This window comes from Astyanax mexicanus, chromosome 4 (assembly GCF_023375975.1).
Source record: "Astyanax mexicanus isolate ESR-SI-001 chromosome 4, AstMex3_surface, whole genome shotgun sequence".
NCBI classification, from domain to species: Eukaryota; Metazoa; Chordata; class Actinopteri; order Characiformes; family Acestrorhamphidae; genus Astyanax; species Astyanax mexicanus.
This window is the reverse complement of record NC_064411.1, coordinates 17,927,649-17,944,855: the sequence shown is the minus strand read 5'-3', so window position 1 is coordinate 17,944,855 and position 17,207 is coordinate 17,927,649. Positions and strand designations below refer to the sequence as shown.

The window sequence follows — 17,207 nt, the reverse complement described above, 5'->3', positions numbered from 1 at the left end:
AAACGAGGGATAACAATAACTAAGCGAGACTAAACGACAGAGGAAGGTGCAAAGACCGACAGCAAACATTAACCAAGGGAGACTATTAATAGCAACATGAAACACAGAACACCTGGGAAGGGGCGGAGTTACAAATTAGACACACGTAATGGAAAATAACAGTGGAAACACCGGGGAAACAGAGGGAAACCTGGCGAGGGCGTAACAGACTGATCATGTGTTGTTAGATGGACAGTTATTTTACCATTATGAGGACCAAGTGAAATTGAGTTAGGGAGGGTGATTTCTTTTCCATGACTGTCCTTCATTTCACTTGGTACTTCTGAATATCATATCAGAGCCTGTACTTATCTAGTGTTTGACAACAGGTTTAAGAATTTCACAGAATCAGCTCAGGTGTCCATGTCTGAAATCCTTCCTGTCCAGAGCTTAACAATGATGGTCTTTTCATCACTTTTGACTGGTGAGAAGAGTTTGAATCTTTCCAGACTCTTGCATTTTGTAAATTTTATCCAGAAGCATCTCTCACTTCTAAAACTAAGTTCAAAGTCTTTCTTATTAGGAAGGCTTATGAAGGAATTAATGTTCTGAACTTGTAGCCATTGTGATTGAAAGATCATATCAGATACAAAGTCTTTGTTTGGAGGCTCTCCTTGACCATTATAATCCAGTGTCTTACATTGACTGGGTTTCCACCAGCCATTCAAAACACCATAATAGTGTCAGAGTGACTCCTAACGCTGGACTCCAAAGCTGTGGCACTTTCCATTTACACCAAGAAAATAGAAGAAAAAGGGAACAAAACACTCGCTTCTCTCACGCTCAGAGCCTCCCTTTCTTTTCTTTTTTTTAAGATCTTCAATAAAGAAAAAAGGTCAGTTACTATATTCAAACATACAATATCAGAAAATACATTTCAGAAATCATACAATATTAATAAAACCACTTTCCATAACTTTATCACCACAGGCCATTTCTTTTTTTTTCTTAAAATTTCTATAGACTATAGTGACAGCGATTCTGTGGAGTTTTTAAATATAACGTTTAAAGATTTTGGTTTTTTTGGGTTGTTACAGTATTTTTAAACACTGTTTCTCCAGGAACAAACTGTTGGTCTATTGTCATGCGTGTCGTAGTTTTTATTTTAGTCGTAGAATTATTACAGAAAAGACCACAATTTACAGATTTAAAATTAATGTCTACTTTCAGTCCAATTCTTTTTATCAAGTCCCAAACTTCACGTGATCTACAACACTATTAGACAATGGTCTGTGGAGGAAATTGGACATGGAGTTTTGAGGAAGTATAACACGAGTCGAGCCAACCAGTCACTGTAATGAGAAAGTACATTTATTGGAAAAGACAAAGACATGCATACAGTGATAGGACATACAGTTTACAAGACAAACACAGAGGATAGAAAGATGAGAGCGCGCTCTGGCTCTCACTTCCATTACAACCATCTTTATACCACTTTCTGGGAGGGACAGACATTCTAGAAACATCTATACATGGTAAAGTCATCTCCTTATTTGTGCCTAACCATACAAAAACTTTTAGGGTGTCACGTTCTCTTAAAAAAGGAAGTGAAACAAACATAAAGAGCAAGTCTGGAACAGAGAAGTGAATCTTATGACCACGTAGGACACTGCATTTAGAGGAAGTATCTAAAAACCTTCATGATCAGTCATAAATGTGGAAGGTGGAAGGTATAGGTATAGTTATTTGTAGCCTTAAATGAATCAACTAAGTATGTTTGTAGCCAACAACGCCACCTGGTCAACCCAGGAACAGGAAGAAAAATGACCCAAAATCAGATTGTTAGTCTACCAATCAAACTATAGGTCAAACAGGTTCAAATCACTTGGTCTGAGAAATCACAAATCAATACAATCACAAAACAACAAATTCAATTCACAAAAAAAGAAAAAAATAAATGACCATACACGTCACACTAACAACCAAAAACAAAACCTGAACAGGGCTGGAGGACACTGTGAGTCCCCGCTACACAGCACACAATCACCACTACAAGAAAACCCAGTTAGACTTCACCACCTCAGCAGCCTGTCACAGCTCACAGCTCCTGTTCAGAAACCAAAGAAGACAAAACAAAGATTTAAACAAACAAACAACTACACCAACATTCGTAAATTAAATACAAACCAGCAACATGAATAAATAATCACACTTACTGACCATAACCATAGGCAGCCCACAAACCGGGGCTGAATATATATAAATAAAAAAATAAAGTACCAGGTGAAAAAAAATAACCAGGGTGTTTTAACATTTTGCGTGTGTGAATTAACTTCTCGTGAGCACAAATGTGAAACTAGGGTTAGGCTTAGCAACACCTTAGCAACCACCTGGAAAATGTTAACAACTGCCTAGCAACCACTTGGCAACACCTTAGCAACCACCTGGAATAAGTTAGCAACTGCCAAGCAACAGCTTAGCAACCACTTTAGAAATGATAGCAACTGCAGAGCAAACAATTAGCAACTGCCTAGCCACCACTTAGCAACTCCTTAGCAACCATTTGGAATACCTTAGCAACTGCCTAGCAACACTTTTTGCAACCACTTAGCAATGCCCTAGCAACCACCTAGAAAACGTTAGTAACTGACTAGCAACAACTTAGCAACACCTTCCTATATCAGACGATCATTAGCATTCCACCATGTTAGCCAAAACTTTTTGGTCTTTTAGTCTTAAGTCAACAGCATAGCAACCACTCTTCAGACAGAAACAGCTTAGCAACCATTTTAACTTTTCAACGTTATTAGCGTACTTTCCCAAACCAACTTAAAGTTCGTTAACAAACTTTCCTTTTCTACTTGTAATATGGTGCGTTACTTCTTGCTTTACCTTTTACTTTTTTTTTTTAGTTTGTGACGCTTCTGGTCCAGTTAATCCGTCTGTTGATTCCATTTGTTATAATTTTACATTGCTGTTTTGGTTTTAATAGAAAGGTCTATAGCTCCTAAGCCTCCCAGCCCTTTGTTTTTAAATACACATTCTCGCTTTGTAAATTCTCCGGTTGTGTTCCAAATAAATGTAATAAACATCTAATTTTACAAAATATTTTAATAAGGACAAGGACAAATGCATGATAAAAACAAGATTTTAACTAATAAGTAGGTTTTAATTATGTTTATCCTCACTTTGTAGCTTAGTTTACTTTAAGTCCATGTTTTAATTTCTTCAGAAACTACTTCCTCTTTCTGTTTCTAATTACTGTCCACACAGTCACCATTATAATTATACACACCTACAATTTAACAAAATAATTTTTTTTTGCTAACTACATTTTTTATTCTAAAAACTATCATTTTTTTTTACTGAAAGTTTCACACAGGAATACATTGTGGGTGAAAATAGTAAGAAATCAATAAATCAATAAAATCATCAAGCGCTACAATGAAACTGGCACACATGAGGAACGACCCAGGAAAGGAAGACTAAGAGTCACCTCTGCTTCTCAGGACAAGTTTATCCGAGTCACCAGATTCAGAAATCGCACGTTAACAGCAGTTCAGATCAGAGTCTAGCTGAATGCCACGCAGAGTTCTAGCAGCAGAACCATCTCTAGAACAACTGTTAAGAGGACAATGCGCTAATCAGGCCTTCATGGTCAAATAGCTGCTAGGAAACCACTGCTAAGGAGAGGCAACAAGCAGAAGAGATTTGTTTGGGCCAGGAAACACAAGGAATGGACATTAGACCAGTGGAAATCTGTGCTTTGGTCTGATGAGTCCAAATTTGAGATCTTTGGGTCCAACTGCCGTGTCTTTGTGAGACGCAGAAAAGGTGAACAGATGGATTCCACATGCCTGGATCCCACTGTGGAGCATGGTGGAGGAGGAGCTGTGATGGTGTGGGGATGGTTTGCTGGTGACACTGTTGGGGATTTATTCAAAATTGAAGGCACACTGAAGCAGCATGGCTACCACAGCCTTCTGCAGCGACATGCCATCCCATCTGGTTTGCTTTTAGTTGCACGATCATTTATTTTTCAACAAGACAACAACCCCAAACACGCCTCCAGGCTGTGTAAGGGCTATTTGATCAATAAGGAGAGTGATGGAGTGCTGCGGCAGATAACCTGGCCTCCACAGTCACTGGACCTGAATTCAATCAAAATGGTTTGGAGTGAGCTGGAATGCAGAGTGAAGGCAAAGGGACAACAAGTGCTAAACACCTCTGGGAGCTCCTTCAAGACTGTTGGAAAACCATTTCAGGTGACCACCTCTTGAAGCTCATTAAGAGAATGATGCCAAGAGTGTGCAAAGCAGTAATCAGAGCAAAGGTTGGCTATTTTTAAGAAACTAGAATTAAAAACATGTTTTTAGTTATTTCACCTTTTTTGTGAAGTACAAAACTCCATGTGTTCATTTATAGTTTTGATGACAGTGTAAATAGTCATGAAAAAAAAGAAAACGCATTGAATGAGACGGTGTGTCCAAACTTTTGGTCTGTACTGTGTATATATGACTTTAATTCTTCTGTTATTGAAAGTGTTCTTGGGGTCACGATTCGATTTTTTACAAATCTTTCAAATCGGTTGGATTTTTTTTTTCATCCTCCATACTTCAGCAGCACAACAACAAACACCGCAACACGACACTACACACCCCTCTGTAGCCTAATAGGGAGAGGCAGTAGAAGCACTGTCACACGGAGCTTTTTAACTGTACCCCGGAGCTCACACTGTCTTGTGGATTTCACCTACTGTCTCGCAGAGCTCTTTAACTGTCCTGCGAAGCTCTTTAACTGTTAAAAAGCTTTGCAGGACAGTATTAGCTCCGCGCAACAGCAGGTGAGTTCCGCGGTACAGTTAAAGAGCTCCGTGCAACAGTAGGTGACCTTAGTGGTACAGTTAAAAAGCTCCGCGCGACAGTATGTAAGCTTAGTGGTACAGTTAAAAAGCTAATCTTGATTACCAATTTTGAGCCAAATCAGACTTTTCTGTTTTCTACAATCATTAAAACTCAACTGACAGGCTTATTTATGACTACCATGGTGCAGCAAAAATTATTCCAACACTTATAACTTTTGCACGCTTAACCTGACATTAATACCACTTTTGATCATAACATGATTCTCAGATACCCTATCAGTTTATGTAGACATACACCACAGGGGGCGGAGCCAATATTAGATGACTGTTTCTCTTGGAACATACAATCTATCAAGGTCAACCTTGGCAATTATCATATATGGCCCATGAAATAATGGTACACCAAAGGAAAATTTGATATGTAACATTTTGTAGTCAGTATTGTTTTTGTTTTTTTATTAAGAACCTGAAGTTATTTCACCAAATGACCACTAAAGTGCAGCAAGACACCACATTAAACCTGCTTAAATACCCCTAAATTATTGGATATTGCCATATATTAAGACTAATAAGCTGTTCTTATATCAGTAATTCTGTATCCCAGATATGCTGTAAACCCTGAAGAAAAGCAGTTTCCAGTGAGTGTTTGAAGTGTTTAAAGAGAGCTGTGGTGAGTCAGAGCAGACGCTCCTGTGTTCTGCTAGTTTAGCTAATCTCTGATAGGGGGAGCTCACCCTGCTGCGTTTAACTTTAGATGTTTCGTAAAAGAAATGAGGGAAATAAATAACCAGTCAGAGTTATGAAAATGTTTTAACACTTGTAGCACTAAAGTGAAAAATGCTACTTGGTAGCCAATGCTAACCGCTAGGCGATACTAACCGCTAGGCGATGCTAACCGCTAACCAATGTTAACCGCTAGCTAATGCTAAACGCTAGGAGATGCTAATTGCTAGGCGCTATGCGATGCTAATCAGTAGCCAATGTTAGCTGCTAGTCTATGGTAATTGCTAGCCAATGCTGACCACTAGCCGATGCTAATTGCTAGAGGTTAATGAGTTGGGAAATTCCTGTGATTGCAAGTCACACACATTTAGATCCATATCTTCTGAAAGGCCTATTCTCGATTTGCTAAGCTATGTGGCCGTGCTGGGATCGCCAATAGCCGCTTGCGCTATATTTCAGAATAAAGTTTATACAGGTTCTCAGATTAACACTGATATTCCAATAAATGTGACTATTTTATTATTTTCTGATCAATTAGTGAAAGTGTTAGCAAAAACAACTACATTTATTATTATAATACAAAAAATTATACATAATTAATGTGTATTTATACAGTTGTGGTCAAAAGTTTACATACACTTGTAAAAAAACATAATGTTATGGCTGTCTTGAGTTTTCAATAAGTTCTACAACTCTTATTTTTCTGTGATAGAGTGATCGGAACACATACATGTTTGTCACAAAAAACAGTCATAAAATTTGGTTCTTTCATAAATTTATTATGGGTCTGCTGAAAATGTCACCAAATCTGCTGGGTCAAAAATATACATACAGCAACAAAATTTGTCAATTTTGGTGATGTAGCGAGTTGTGTCAATCAAATTAGCTTCATGTCATGGCCTCTTCACTTCTTGTAAGTGATTCTGATTGACTACAGCTGTTGACTTCTCATGAGCCCATTTAAATAGGGCTCATTTGACCCAGTGATTAGACTCAGCTACAAAAGCTACAATGGGAAAGTCAAAGGAACTCAGTGTGGATCTGAAAAAGCGAATTATTGACTTGAACAAGTCAGGGAAGTCACTTGGAGCCATTTCAAAGCAGCTACAGGTCCCAAGAGCAACTGTGCAGACAATTATACGCAAGTATAAAGTGCATGGAACAGTTGTGTCACTGCCACGATCAGGAAGAAAACGCAAGCTATCACATGCTGCCGAGAGGAGATTGGTCAGGATGGTCAAGAGTCAACCAAGAATCACCAAGAAGCAGGTCTGCAAGGATTTGGAAGCTGATGGAACACAGGTGTCAGTCTCCACAGTCAAGCGTGTTTTACATCGCCATGGACTGAGAGGCTGCCGTGCAAGAAAGAAGCCCTTGCTCCAGAAAAGGCACCTTAAGACTCGGCTGAAGTTTGCTGCTGATCACATGGACAAAGATAAAACCTTCTGGAGGAAAGTTCTCTGGTCAGACGAAACAAAAATTGAGCTGTTTGGCCACAACACCCAGCAATATGTTTGGAGGAGAAAAGGTGAGGCCTTTAATCCCAGGAACACCATGCCTACTGTCAAGCATGGTGGTGGTAGTATTATGCTCTGGGGATGTTTTGCTGCCAGTGGAACTGGTTCTTTGCAGAAAGTAAATGGGATAATGAAGAAGGAGGATTACCTCCAAATTCTGCAGGAAAACTTAAAACCATCAGCCCGAAGGTTGGGTCTTGGGCGCAGTTGGGTGTTCCAACAAGACAATGACCCAAAACACACATCAAAAGCGGTAAAGGAATGGCTAAACCAGGCTAGAATTAAGGTTTTAGAATGGCCTTCCCAAAGTCCTGACTTAAACCCCATTGAGAACATGTGGACAGTGCTAAAGAAACGGGTTCATGCAAGAAAACCATCACATTTAGCTGAACTGCACCAATTCTGTCAAGAAGAGTGGTCAAACATTCGACCTGAAGCTTGCCAGGAGCTTGTGGATGGCTACCAAAAGCGCCTAGTTGCCGTGAAAATGGCCAAGGGACATGTAACCAAATACTAATGTTGCTGTATGTATATTTTTGACCCAGCAGATTTGGTGACATTTTCAGCAGACCCATAATAAATTTATGAAAGAACCAAATTTTATGACTGTTTTTTGTGACAAACATGTATGTGTTCCGATCACTCTATCACAGAAAAATAAGAGTTGTAGAACTTATTGAAAACTCAAGACAGCCATAACATTATGTTTTTTTACAAGTGTATGTAAACTTTTGACCACAACTGTATGTAAATGAGAGCTGTTCACTGAGACTGTGTAATGAACAGTAAATGATGATGGGCCTCCATAAATACAGTAAGTTAAATGTTCAAACCCGGTTCAGATCAGTTAGAATTAGATTTTTTTTTCTTTAGTTTGTTCATAAATTTGTTTATTTTTATAATTATTTATTATTTGTTTAATTGTCATTTACTTTTCTGTAACCTTTTAAATTAATAATGACATTGAGCTCAGGCTGTTTAATGCAGTCATGGAAAACAGAATCATCATGAAAAACTCATGAAAACATTATGTGGTTCAGAGCATGCGCAGTGCAGGGAGGAGCACTTTTGCAGCTTTTTTACAGCTGTGTGGGAAACGTCAGACTCATGTCTGAATATTCAAACATTCAAACAGCGCCTATTCGCCGGGAGAGAGTGAGGGGGCGGGGCTTAGAGGGAGAGAGGTTTGACTATGCAGTGAAGGAGAAAGTGAAAGTAAGTTCAGTTTCCTCCATTAGAAGAGGACAGAAGCCCGGATTCACTCGGTAAGTTCAGAACTGAAGAGAATGTAGAACAGAACCGTGTAGCTTAAAGTCAGAACCGGTTCTAAAGGTTCCTCAGATCCAGAACCGGTTCTTTCCTGCTTTGATCTGTTGGGGAGATAAAAACACGGAGCTGCTATAAAGGCGTGTTTATATGCAGTAGCGCTGTTCAACCAGCAGGGGGAGCAACGGAGCACAAGATCACGTGGTGTGTTAGTGTTTTTAATCCTGCTGTTTAATATTATACTTAAATAATCTCTCTATTCTGATTCAGTAACATAATAATAATAATATTAATAATAATAATAATAGAACAGTGTGTATATTTATAATGTTGTGTAATGCAGTAATATTACTAATAATAATTAAATTATAATCATTATAATAACAGTAAATGTTTCTGTAATCTGTAGAATAATGTGTAATGAGGGTAAATCACACTGTTATGTATCATTCTCTGTTTGTTTTGTTTTGTTAGTTTATCAGGTTTTGTTTAATGCAGTTCTGATGATAATGTCATTATTGTAAGAATAAAGGTTTTATTGTAACGGCTGATCTGTTCTCAGGGGTTGGTGTCGGCAGTGTTCAGCTGTGTGTGAATGAAGAAGAGTAAATGATGGATCTTCAGAACTCCAGCAGTGGAGGAGGACCTCCTGTCCTAAAGTGAGTAAATTAAGTGATGGGTTTAATATGTAAAGTAGTTTTGTATTGTAATGGTTTCAGCTCTAATCCTGGAGCTGTGATCTGCATATTTTACAGTTTTAAAATATTGAGAACAGAGTTTCTCCTGGACCAGAGTCAGAATCCTGTGCTGTATTTAAACACAGAGAAACGCTTAACAAACCAGCCAGTTATTCTTATAGTAGAATGTGTTTCTAATCTGTATTTAAAGTACATATCTGCCTTTAATATCTAATTGTTAATAATAATAGTAGTGATTTTATGTTGTTGCTATGGTGGTTGCTATGGTATAGGGGTGGTTATTGGGCTGCATTTATATAGATCAGATGGAAGTGATTGGGTTTGTTATTAAAGCTGTGGAATGAAGCTTCTCACAGAAAGACTTGTTCTATTCTGTTCTGATCTGTATCTCTGTTAGAGTTCAGTATAAAATATACCTTTTAGTTTATAATACAGTATAATTGTGTAGCTCTTACCAACACATGTTATTAACTAGACACAGATCTATAAAATACATATAGTAAATATGATCTAATCAGGAGATGACATTGTGACATCATAACAAACACACAAATATATTCAAAAGTATTGTTAAAGAAATTAAAATATGTATATTTATTAGACGAGCGTTTTTCAGTTTGGGGCAGCTGACAGAAAGCTTCGGGACGCTTCTGGGACGGTTATGAAGAAGTTAGTCTGGAACCTGTGAATAAGTTTTAGTAAAGGAACACATTACTCCACACTTTACTCTCATCATGGATCATCATGAAGATCTGTTTACAGGGAGAAGAGAGCAGCATCTCCAGCCCCCAGTGGAGTGTCTATGAAGAGTGATTGGTCCATGAATCATCCTCTAATGTTCAGCAGTGGAGGAGGAAGCTCTGGATCTCGGTACATCACTGCACTAAACTACTGTTCTGTTCTGAGAGTGAAGCTCTTCAGTTCCTGATCTTTATTAAAGATGTGCTGTGTGTTGGAGTTTCACTGTGTAAATGCTGGAGTTTCACTGTGTTTAATGTTAACAGAACTGAAACCCAGAGAGGAGCTTCTCCAGAACCCAGCTGTGTTTCTATGAAGAGTGACGTGTCCATCGGACATCCTCCTGATTTCAGCAGTGAAGATATGACCTCTGACCCACAGTGAGTAAAACATCACTTACATCATTTACTGATCTTTACTATAATTTATCTTTTTAAAGCATAACACACACACACACACAGGAGGTCAGTGTGAGATTCTCTGTATGTAATGATCAGTGTAAACAGCTGGGTGTGATGGGAATCGGGTTTTAGAACAATGAGAGTAAATTACAATATCAGCTACAGGTTGGAGAATTACACATATATCTATATCTAGGGGTGTACGATACTGATAAAAACAATATATCAATTACTTTCAGAATTTTTTCAGAAAAAATATTATATTGTAATAAACTGCACTTAACAATATATTTAATATTTAATTCCTTGACACAAACAAAAACATTAAATTCATCAGTTCAAATATCGAACAGTGCACGTGTGTGTAAACCATGTGACCTACCAGATATTCTAGAGTAAATAAATGTATCAGTGTGAAATTTGCAAAACAAAGTTATATTTATATTAATCAAATTATATATATATATATATATATATATATATATATATATATATATATATATATATATATATATCAAATTAAAATGAATTGTATTAATTGCAACAATGATATGTGATTTAATCTTTGTGTATTTATGTATTTATTGTTAGTGGTGGTTATTCCCTTGGGAAGGGGACAACAATTGTTGTGTCTGGCAGACTAGATCTAGACTAGGAGCTAATGTCAGTATAAATTAAAATAATTTAATGTGCTTTAATGGATGAAATAAGAGTATATAATCCATATTTTAACTTCAACAACCTGGAAAGAAGAAACCTGCCATCAGCTGAGTGTGTGTGTGTGTGTGTGTGTGTGTGTGTGTGTGTGTGTGTAAGAGAGAGAGAGCATGACAGAGAGAAAGATTTCAGCACAATGATGGTGTGTCAACAGTTTGGAGCAAAATGAAGCAAAAATTAAAGTGATTGGCTCGCGCGACAGCACATGTAACCAAGAGCACACTCACGAGACAAACGTACCAAAGTAATGTTAAAAGGCCTGTTGGGATAATTAATTAATTAATCGACTTATTGTATGATAAATTTACATGATGGTGATCATTTAATAAATGCTAATGATTTAAAAATATTATTGATGGTAAACTAAAGCTTATATAAGCACTGGATTGTTTCTCCTAACTTTACAAAAAATAATCTCCACTCAAAACTTTATGACACAGAGCACAATAGCGCCATCTGGTGGCTAAACCACCAGTGCTTTATGTGTCTGGGGAATAAGAAACATTTTGCTTGTTATTGGTTCTTTAATAGCAAGAAATAAAACTTCATCAATCTTTTGTTGTGCATGTATTTAACATCTCAGTTGCTGGGGTGAGTACATACATCCAGGATTGGGCACAATCTGTTCTAGTACAATACATAGAACAGTAATGTATTCAGAATAAATTAGAATACACCTTAGAACATATTTTGATAATTCACGCTGAAAAATGTTCTAGGTGTTTCCTTTCTAATTAGATTTATGTTGTTGCTGATCAGCACTGTTTATAATTTAATTATATGTAATTATTGTTAATTGTAGAACAAATTAAGCTTTGACACAACGGTTCAAAGCAACCGTTTTTTTACCCGTGAGATAAAGGGTGACATAATTGCAAAAATCTTTATTTGCCTTTATAAATCTTTATTATTAGAAAGTTAAAAAACGTTTATAAAAGTGTTGGTTTAATGCAGGTTTTTCTTTTACTTTAATCTGATTTTCTGATATTCTTTATTTTATTAATATAACATATTTAGTTGAAACAAAAGCTTTTTAGATCAGAACATTTATTCATGTGGATTACAGTGTGGATTTTCTTGTTATCCACAGTAAGAAGAAAATAAAGAGTTACAGGAAAAAACTGGACCACATATTCAAGGTTAGTCCTAAACCATGTTTGATGGGGTTCTCCCTGATTTCTTTTACATTTCAGTTTAATTTCACTTTAAAAATTTGATACTGATCATAATTTATTTACCTTCAGTTCATGGAGCATTATAACTGTTATAATGTTAAAGGAGTCTTTGTGCAGTCTTTGATGACTCTTTGTGCAGTAAAACATGATAAAAAGTAAGAATAGCACACCTCCGCTCTCCTACAGCTTTCTGAGATACAGTAATTTTATGCTTTTTGCCCTGCTCTCTGTAATAGCGCCACTTTGGGAAATATTTTGCCCCGATAAATCGCTTTTTACACTTTTGTCCAGCTCAAAGTAACTCCACACCTCCTTAGTAGAATCCGGAACCTTATTAAAAACCAATGTTTACATCCCATGCCGCTAGCCCTCAGCTCCGGGCACCACCATCACGGTACTGATAATAAAAGACATACATACATACATAGACTACACATAGCCTGCCTCCTGGCGTAGCAGCCGGCTAAAAAGTTCATAGGGGAGGTGTGCTATTCAACAAAGGTAAATACTTATTTTTTATCATGTTTTACTACACCTAAAGTCAATTTTACACTGGACTTATCCTTTAATGCTGATGCTAAATTATGCTACTCAGTAACATAATGTTTAAATCCTTTTACAAACCAGAGCATCCATAACTTCTTTTCTCCTCAGATCAGTGTCATCATCTCTCTCTCTGTATTGTAACAGCTTTACTGATTCTCTGATGTTTGTTCTTAATCAGGAGCTGCAGGAGAAGTTTTTCTCTCTAGTGAAGAACGAGCTGAACACATTCAAGAAGCTCCTGAGTCCAGATTACCCAGCATGCTCTGAGGGAGAGGTGGAGGATGATCAGAAGGAGGGGGTGCTGAAGGTCACACTGCACATCCTGAGGAACATGAAGCAGACCGACATCGCCAACACACTAGAGAGCAGTAAGAGTTCTGGGTCATGAGAATGGGTACCAACTAGTGCTAATTTATTTCCTCAGTGGAGTTCTACTTTTTAAATTAGAATAATCAGCAATAATTATCTGGATTTTGTAATTATAAGATATTGTGTCACAGCATCAAATGTATCCTTAAACCTAACAATTATCGACTGTATCAAAGTCGTTCTACACAGGGGGCTTCCATAAAGAGACACAGCTAATTACATGTTCCTTATTCTCCTCCTCTGTTATCAGAATTGGCCCCAGCATGTCAACGAAAGCTCAAATCCAAGCTGAGAGATAAATATCAGATACTTAATGAAGGAATATCGGGACATGTAAAGTCAGCACTTCTGAATGAGATCTACACAGAGCTCTACATCACAGAGGGAGATGGAGGAGATGTCAATCAGGAACATGAGGTAAAACAGATTGAAGCTGCATCCAGGAAAAGGAAAACAGAGGAAAGACCAATCAAATGTAATGACATCTTTAAACCATTACCAGAACAGAAACGACCCATCAGAACTGTACTGACTAAAGGAGTTGCTGGAATTGGAAAAACAGTCTCTGTGCAGAAGTTCATTCTGGACTGGTCTGAAGGAAAAGTAAATCAGGACATTCTCTTCATATTTCCACTTCCTTTTAGAGAGCTGAATCTGATGAAGGAGAAGAAGCTCAGTCTGGTGAAACTTCTTCAGAGCTTTTTTCCAGAAACACAAGATTTAAAACCAAGACATTATAAGAGCTACAAGGTCATGATCGTTTTTGATGGTCTGGATGAGTGTCGACTGCCTCTGAATTTCCAGAACAATGAGAACCTGGTGAATATAGAAGAGCAAACCTCAGTGGATGTTCTGCTGACGAACCTCATCAAGGGGAAGCTGTTTCCCTCTGCTCTCCTCTGGATCACCTCTCGACCAGCAGCGGTCAGTCAGATTCCTACTGAGTGTTTTGATCAGGTAACAGAAGCGCGGGGTTTCAGTGACCCTCAGAAACAAGAGTACTTCAGTAAGAGGATCAGAGATCAGGACCTGGCCAACAAAGTCTTCACACACATGAGATCTTCAAGAAGCCTCTACATCATGTGCCACATACCGGTCTTCTGCTGGATTACAGCCACTGTTCTAGAGAGAATGCTGAGTGAAGCTGAGAGTGGAGAAATTCCCAAAACCCTGACGCAGATGTTCACACACTTCCTGATCTTTCAGATCAAACACAAGAGCCAGAAGTACAGTGGGAAAAGTGACATTGATCCTCAGAAAACTAGAACAAGTATCCTGGCTCTGGGGAAACTGGCGTTCCAGCAGCTGGAGAAAGGAAACCTGATCTTCTATGAGGAAGATTTAAAGGAGAGTGGCATTGATTTTAGAGAAGTGTCGGTGTACTCAGGAGTGTGTACACAGATCTTCAGGGAGGAACATGAGCTGCACCTGGGGAAGGTCTTCAGCTTTGTACATCTGAGCATTCAGGAGTTTCTTGCTGCTTTATATGCATTTCTCTGCTTCAGTGACAGAAGTGTTCTGAATCAGCAAACCGCTAAAAACCAAACCACTGAACTATCTGAACTCTTCAGCAGGTCAACAATGACTGACTTCCTCTGCAGTGCCATAGACAGAACCTTACAGAGTGAGAGTGGACACCTGGACCTGTTCCTTCGTTTCCTCCTGGGTCTCTCACTGAAGTCTAATCAGAATCTGTTACGAGACGTACTGACACAGACAGAGAGGATCTCTGACAGCAATGAGGAAATCGTCAATTACATCAAGAAAAAGATTGAGGAGAACTCATCTCCAGAGAAATCCATCAATCTGTTCCACTGTCTGAATGAACTGAATGATCATTCTCTAGTGCAGGAAGTTCAGAAATACCTGAGAAGAGGTGGTGAGCGTCGTCTTCAACAGGCCAGCCTTTCTCCTGCTCAGTGGTCAGCTCTGGCGTTTGTGTTGGTGAACTCAGAAGAAGAGCTGGAGGAGTTTAACCTCAGTAAATATGATCCATCAGAGGAGTGTCTTCTGAGGCTGCTGCCAGTAGTTAAAATATCCAGAAGAGCTGTGTGAGTATTTTTATTCAGGCCTTCACACAGTTTTTAATCAACTGCTGATATGTAGAATCAGTTTCCATTCAATCACTGGTGGATTCACATTATTCACATTGTTACATATAAGCATGTATTATCCTTTGTGTGTAATAATAATCAAACCATCATTTTAATGTAAACAGTACATGGAGTTTCTGTCTTAGACTGATTATATACAGTCTTAAAAAAAGGTTTTGAGCAAGTTATATGTTTTTGTTAAAATAAATGCACATCTCTTGCATCTTGTATCTCAATATGCTTTGGAGAAATGATGATTAGCAATACAATATAACAATTTTATATAGAACATACATTTTAAGTGTCTGTATTTATTTCTAACATATATATGTGGGAGAAGGTGTAATGTATTTCCACAGTTTAACTGTGAAAATAGAATAAATTCACATACTCCAAAAAGCCTTGCTCATTCTCTGTTTGTTAAACATTTTCTTTAACTCATTATAATGTTTCCCAGAGCTTTTGGTGAAGTGTATGCCCATGGTGATCACAAATAAAGTGGAGATTTCTGCATGTTAACTGTTTCAGTATAAAGAAACACCAGCTCTTTAGATAGACAATAAATTTCACAGTTTAATTCTGTTTTCTATTCTTTGTCAATACATTCCAATATTCTTCTGGGTTTATTGTAAAATCGTTAGTTTATTCTTGTTTTTTAGACTAGCTTCATGTAATCTTGGAGTAAAGACGTGTGAAAATCTGGAATCAGTTTTAAACCTGGAAAACTCCCTGAAAGTGCTGGACCTCAGTAACAACAACCTGCAGGATTCAGGAGTGGAGCTGCTCTCTGCTGGACTGAAGAGTTCACAATGTAAATTACATATTCTCAGGTTAGTGTTTCAGGTTATCACAGACCAAAATAACTAACAAGACAACAAATGAAAACACAATTAATTAAATAAACTAAATTACACAGAAGGATGTGCAAGGTTAGTCTGAGCAGGATGTTCTTTCCAGGTTGGCAAAGGGGAGGAGCCCTAAACATCTCTCCCAGCTCAGACTTTTCCATGCCTTTTAATTTTTCATGGTACTGCATCTACAGACTAAATACAAAAAAGGAGTAATTGTACTCTTTTATGCTCATTTCCTTTTTTTCTTTTAACTCTTATGTATGTATGCATGTATGATCGATGACCAAACATGTCTCTTCACTGAACGTTTTAGGAAAAATATAAAATGTCTGCATCAAAAAAGTCCTTCAACATATATGTTGTTACTTGCAGAAAAAAACTCAATAAAAGAGAGAAGCTAGGTCCAGCATTTTCTGTGGTTAAGCACACACTCTGGTTCTCTACACTCTCAGCATAGTTACACATGTAAAAGGGCTGTGCACCTAGTGAAAAAAATATTAAATGTGGTACAAAAGTAATAGCATAATACATGTTACATTTAGGAAATTACTAAAGTGTGTTATATAAACATTGAAGTTATTGTAAAATAATTTGTGCTTGTGTTTATTCCTACATTTTCAGATTAGCTTTGTGTAATATAGGAAGAAAGATGTGTGGAAATCTGGAATCAGTTTTAAACCTGGAAAACTCCTCCCTGAAACAGCTGGACCTCAGTAACAACGACCTGCAGGATTCAGGAGTGGAGCTGCTCTCTGCTGGACTGAAGAGTTCACACTGTAAACTGCAGATTCTCAGGTCAGTGTTTCTGTTATTTTTTATTTGAAATTATTTGGGCTGTCAGCGTTAAATCATTAACATTCGCTGTTAAGTTGAAATCAGTAACGCATTACTATTTTTTAACCCAAGTTTTATTTCGGCACCAAGTTTGACCCCAACTTCTGTCGTAATCTGCCCCACCTCCACCCAACATGCAGATGCCAAAAGTTTTACACAAAAAAATAAAATCCACAATCAAAATGTTAAGAATCAAAAGCAAAAATTGTATGTTGCAAATTCAAAAGAGGAAAAATATATAACAAATATATATTTTTAAATATATTTGGTTACTTTATTTCAGTTTGGATTTTGCCAGTCTTTGCTTTTATTTTTGTGTTTTTGTGAATTTTTTGTGGAGTGTTCTGGATTTTGCCGTTAAAGACTTTTGCTTCTGGAATCTCTCCCTTGCTTCTGCTTTAGTTTTTTTTTCTTCTGAGTTTTGGCACAGTTTTCA

The 17,207-nt window shown here is 37.5% G+C and overlaps 3 protein-coding genes and 1 pseudogene across 3 annotated transcripts in view; all 4 read left to right on the top strand.

Annotated features, from left to right (window-relative positions):
• LOC111196146 (NACHT, LRR and PYD domains-containing protein 12-like) overlaps positions 1-17,207 on the top strand; it is a 355,160-nt gene that overhangs the window by 43,026 nt on the left and 294,927 nt on the right. The window contains exon 4 of the mRNA XM_049477229.1: positions 16,559-16,732. Within this exon, the coding sequence (XP_049333186.1) occupies positions 16,559-16,732 (174 nt within the window). The remainder of the gene's footprint in view (positions 1-16,558; positions 16,733-17,207) is intronic.
• The window catches only part of LOC125801155 (zinc finger protein 420-like), a 573,258-nt gene continuing 564,976 nt past the window's right edge, over positions 8,926-17,207 (top strand). The window contains exon 1 of the mRNA XM_049477376.1: positions 8,926-9,008. The gene's annotated coding sequence lies outside the window, so the exon portion shown is untranslated. The remainder of the gene's footprint in view (positions 9,009-17,207) is intronic.
• Positions 8,926-17,207, top strand: part of LOC125801156 (zinc finger protein 585A-like) — a 520,678-nt gene continuing 512,396 nt past the window's right edge. The window contains exon 1 of the mRNA XM_049477380.1: positions 8,926-9,008. The gene's annotated coding sequence lies outside the window, so the exon portion shown is untranslated. The remainder of the gene's footprint in view (positions 9,009-17,207) is intronic.
• The window catches only part of LOC125801258 (zinc finger protein 239-like), a 323,322-nt pseudogene continuing 315,040 nt past the window's right edge, over positions 8,926-17,207 (top strand).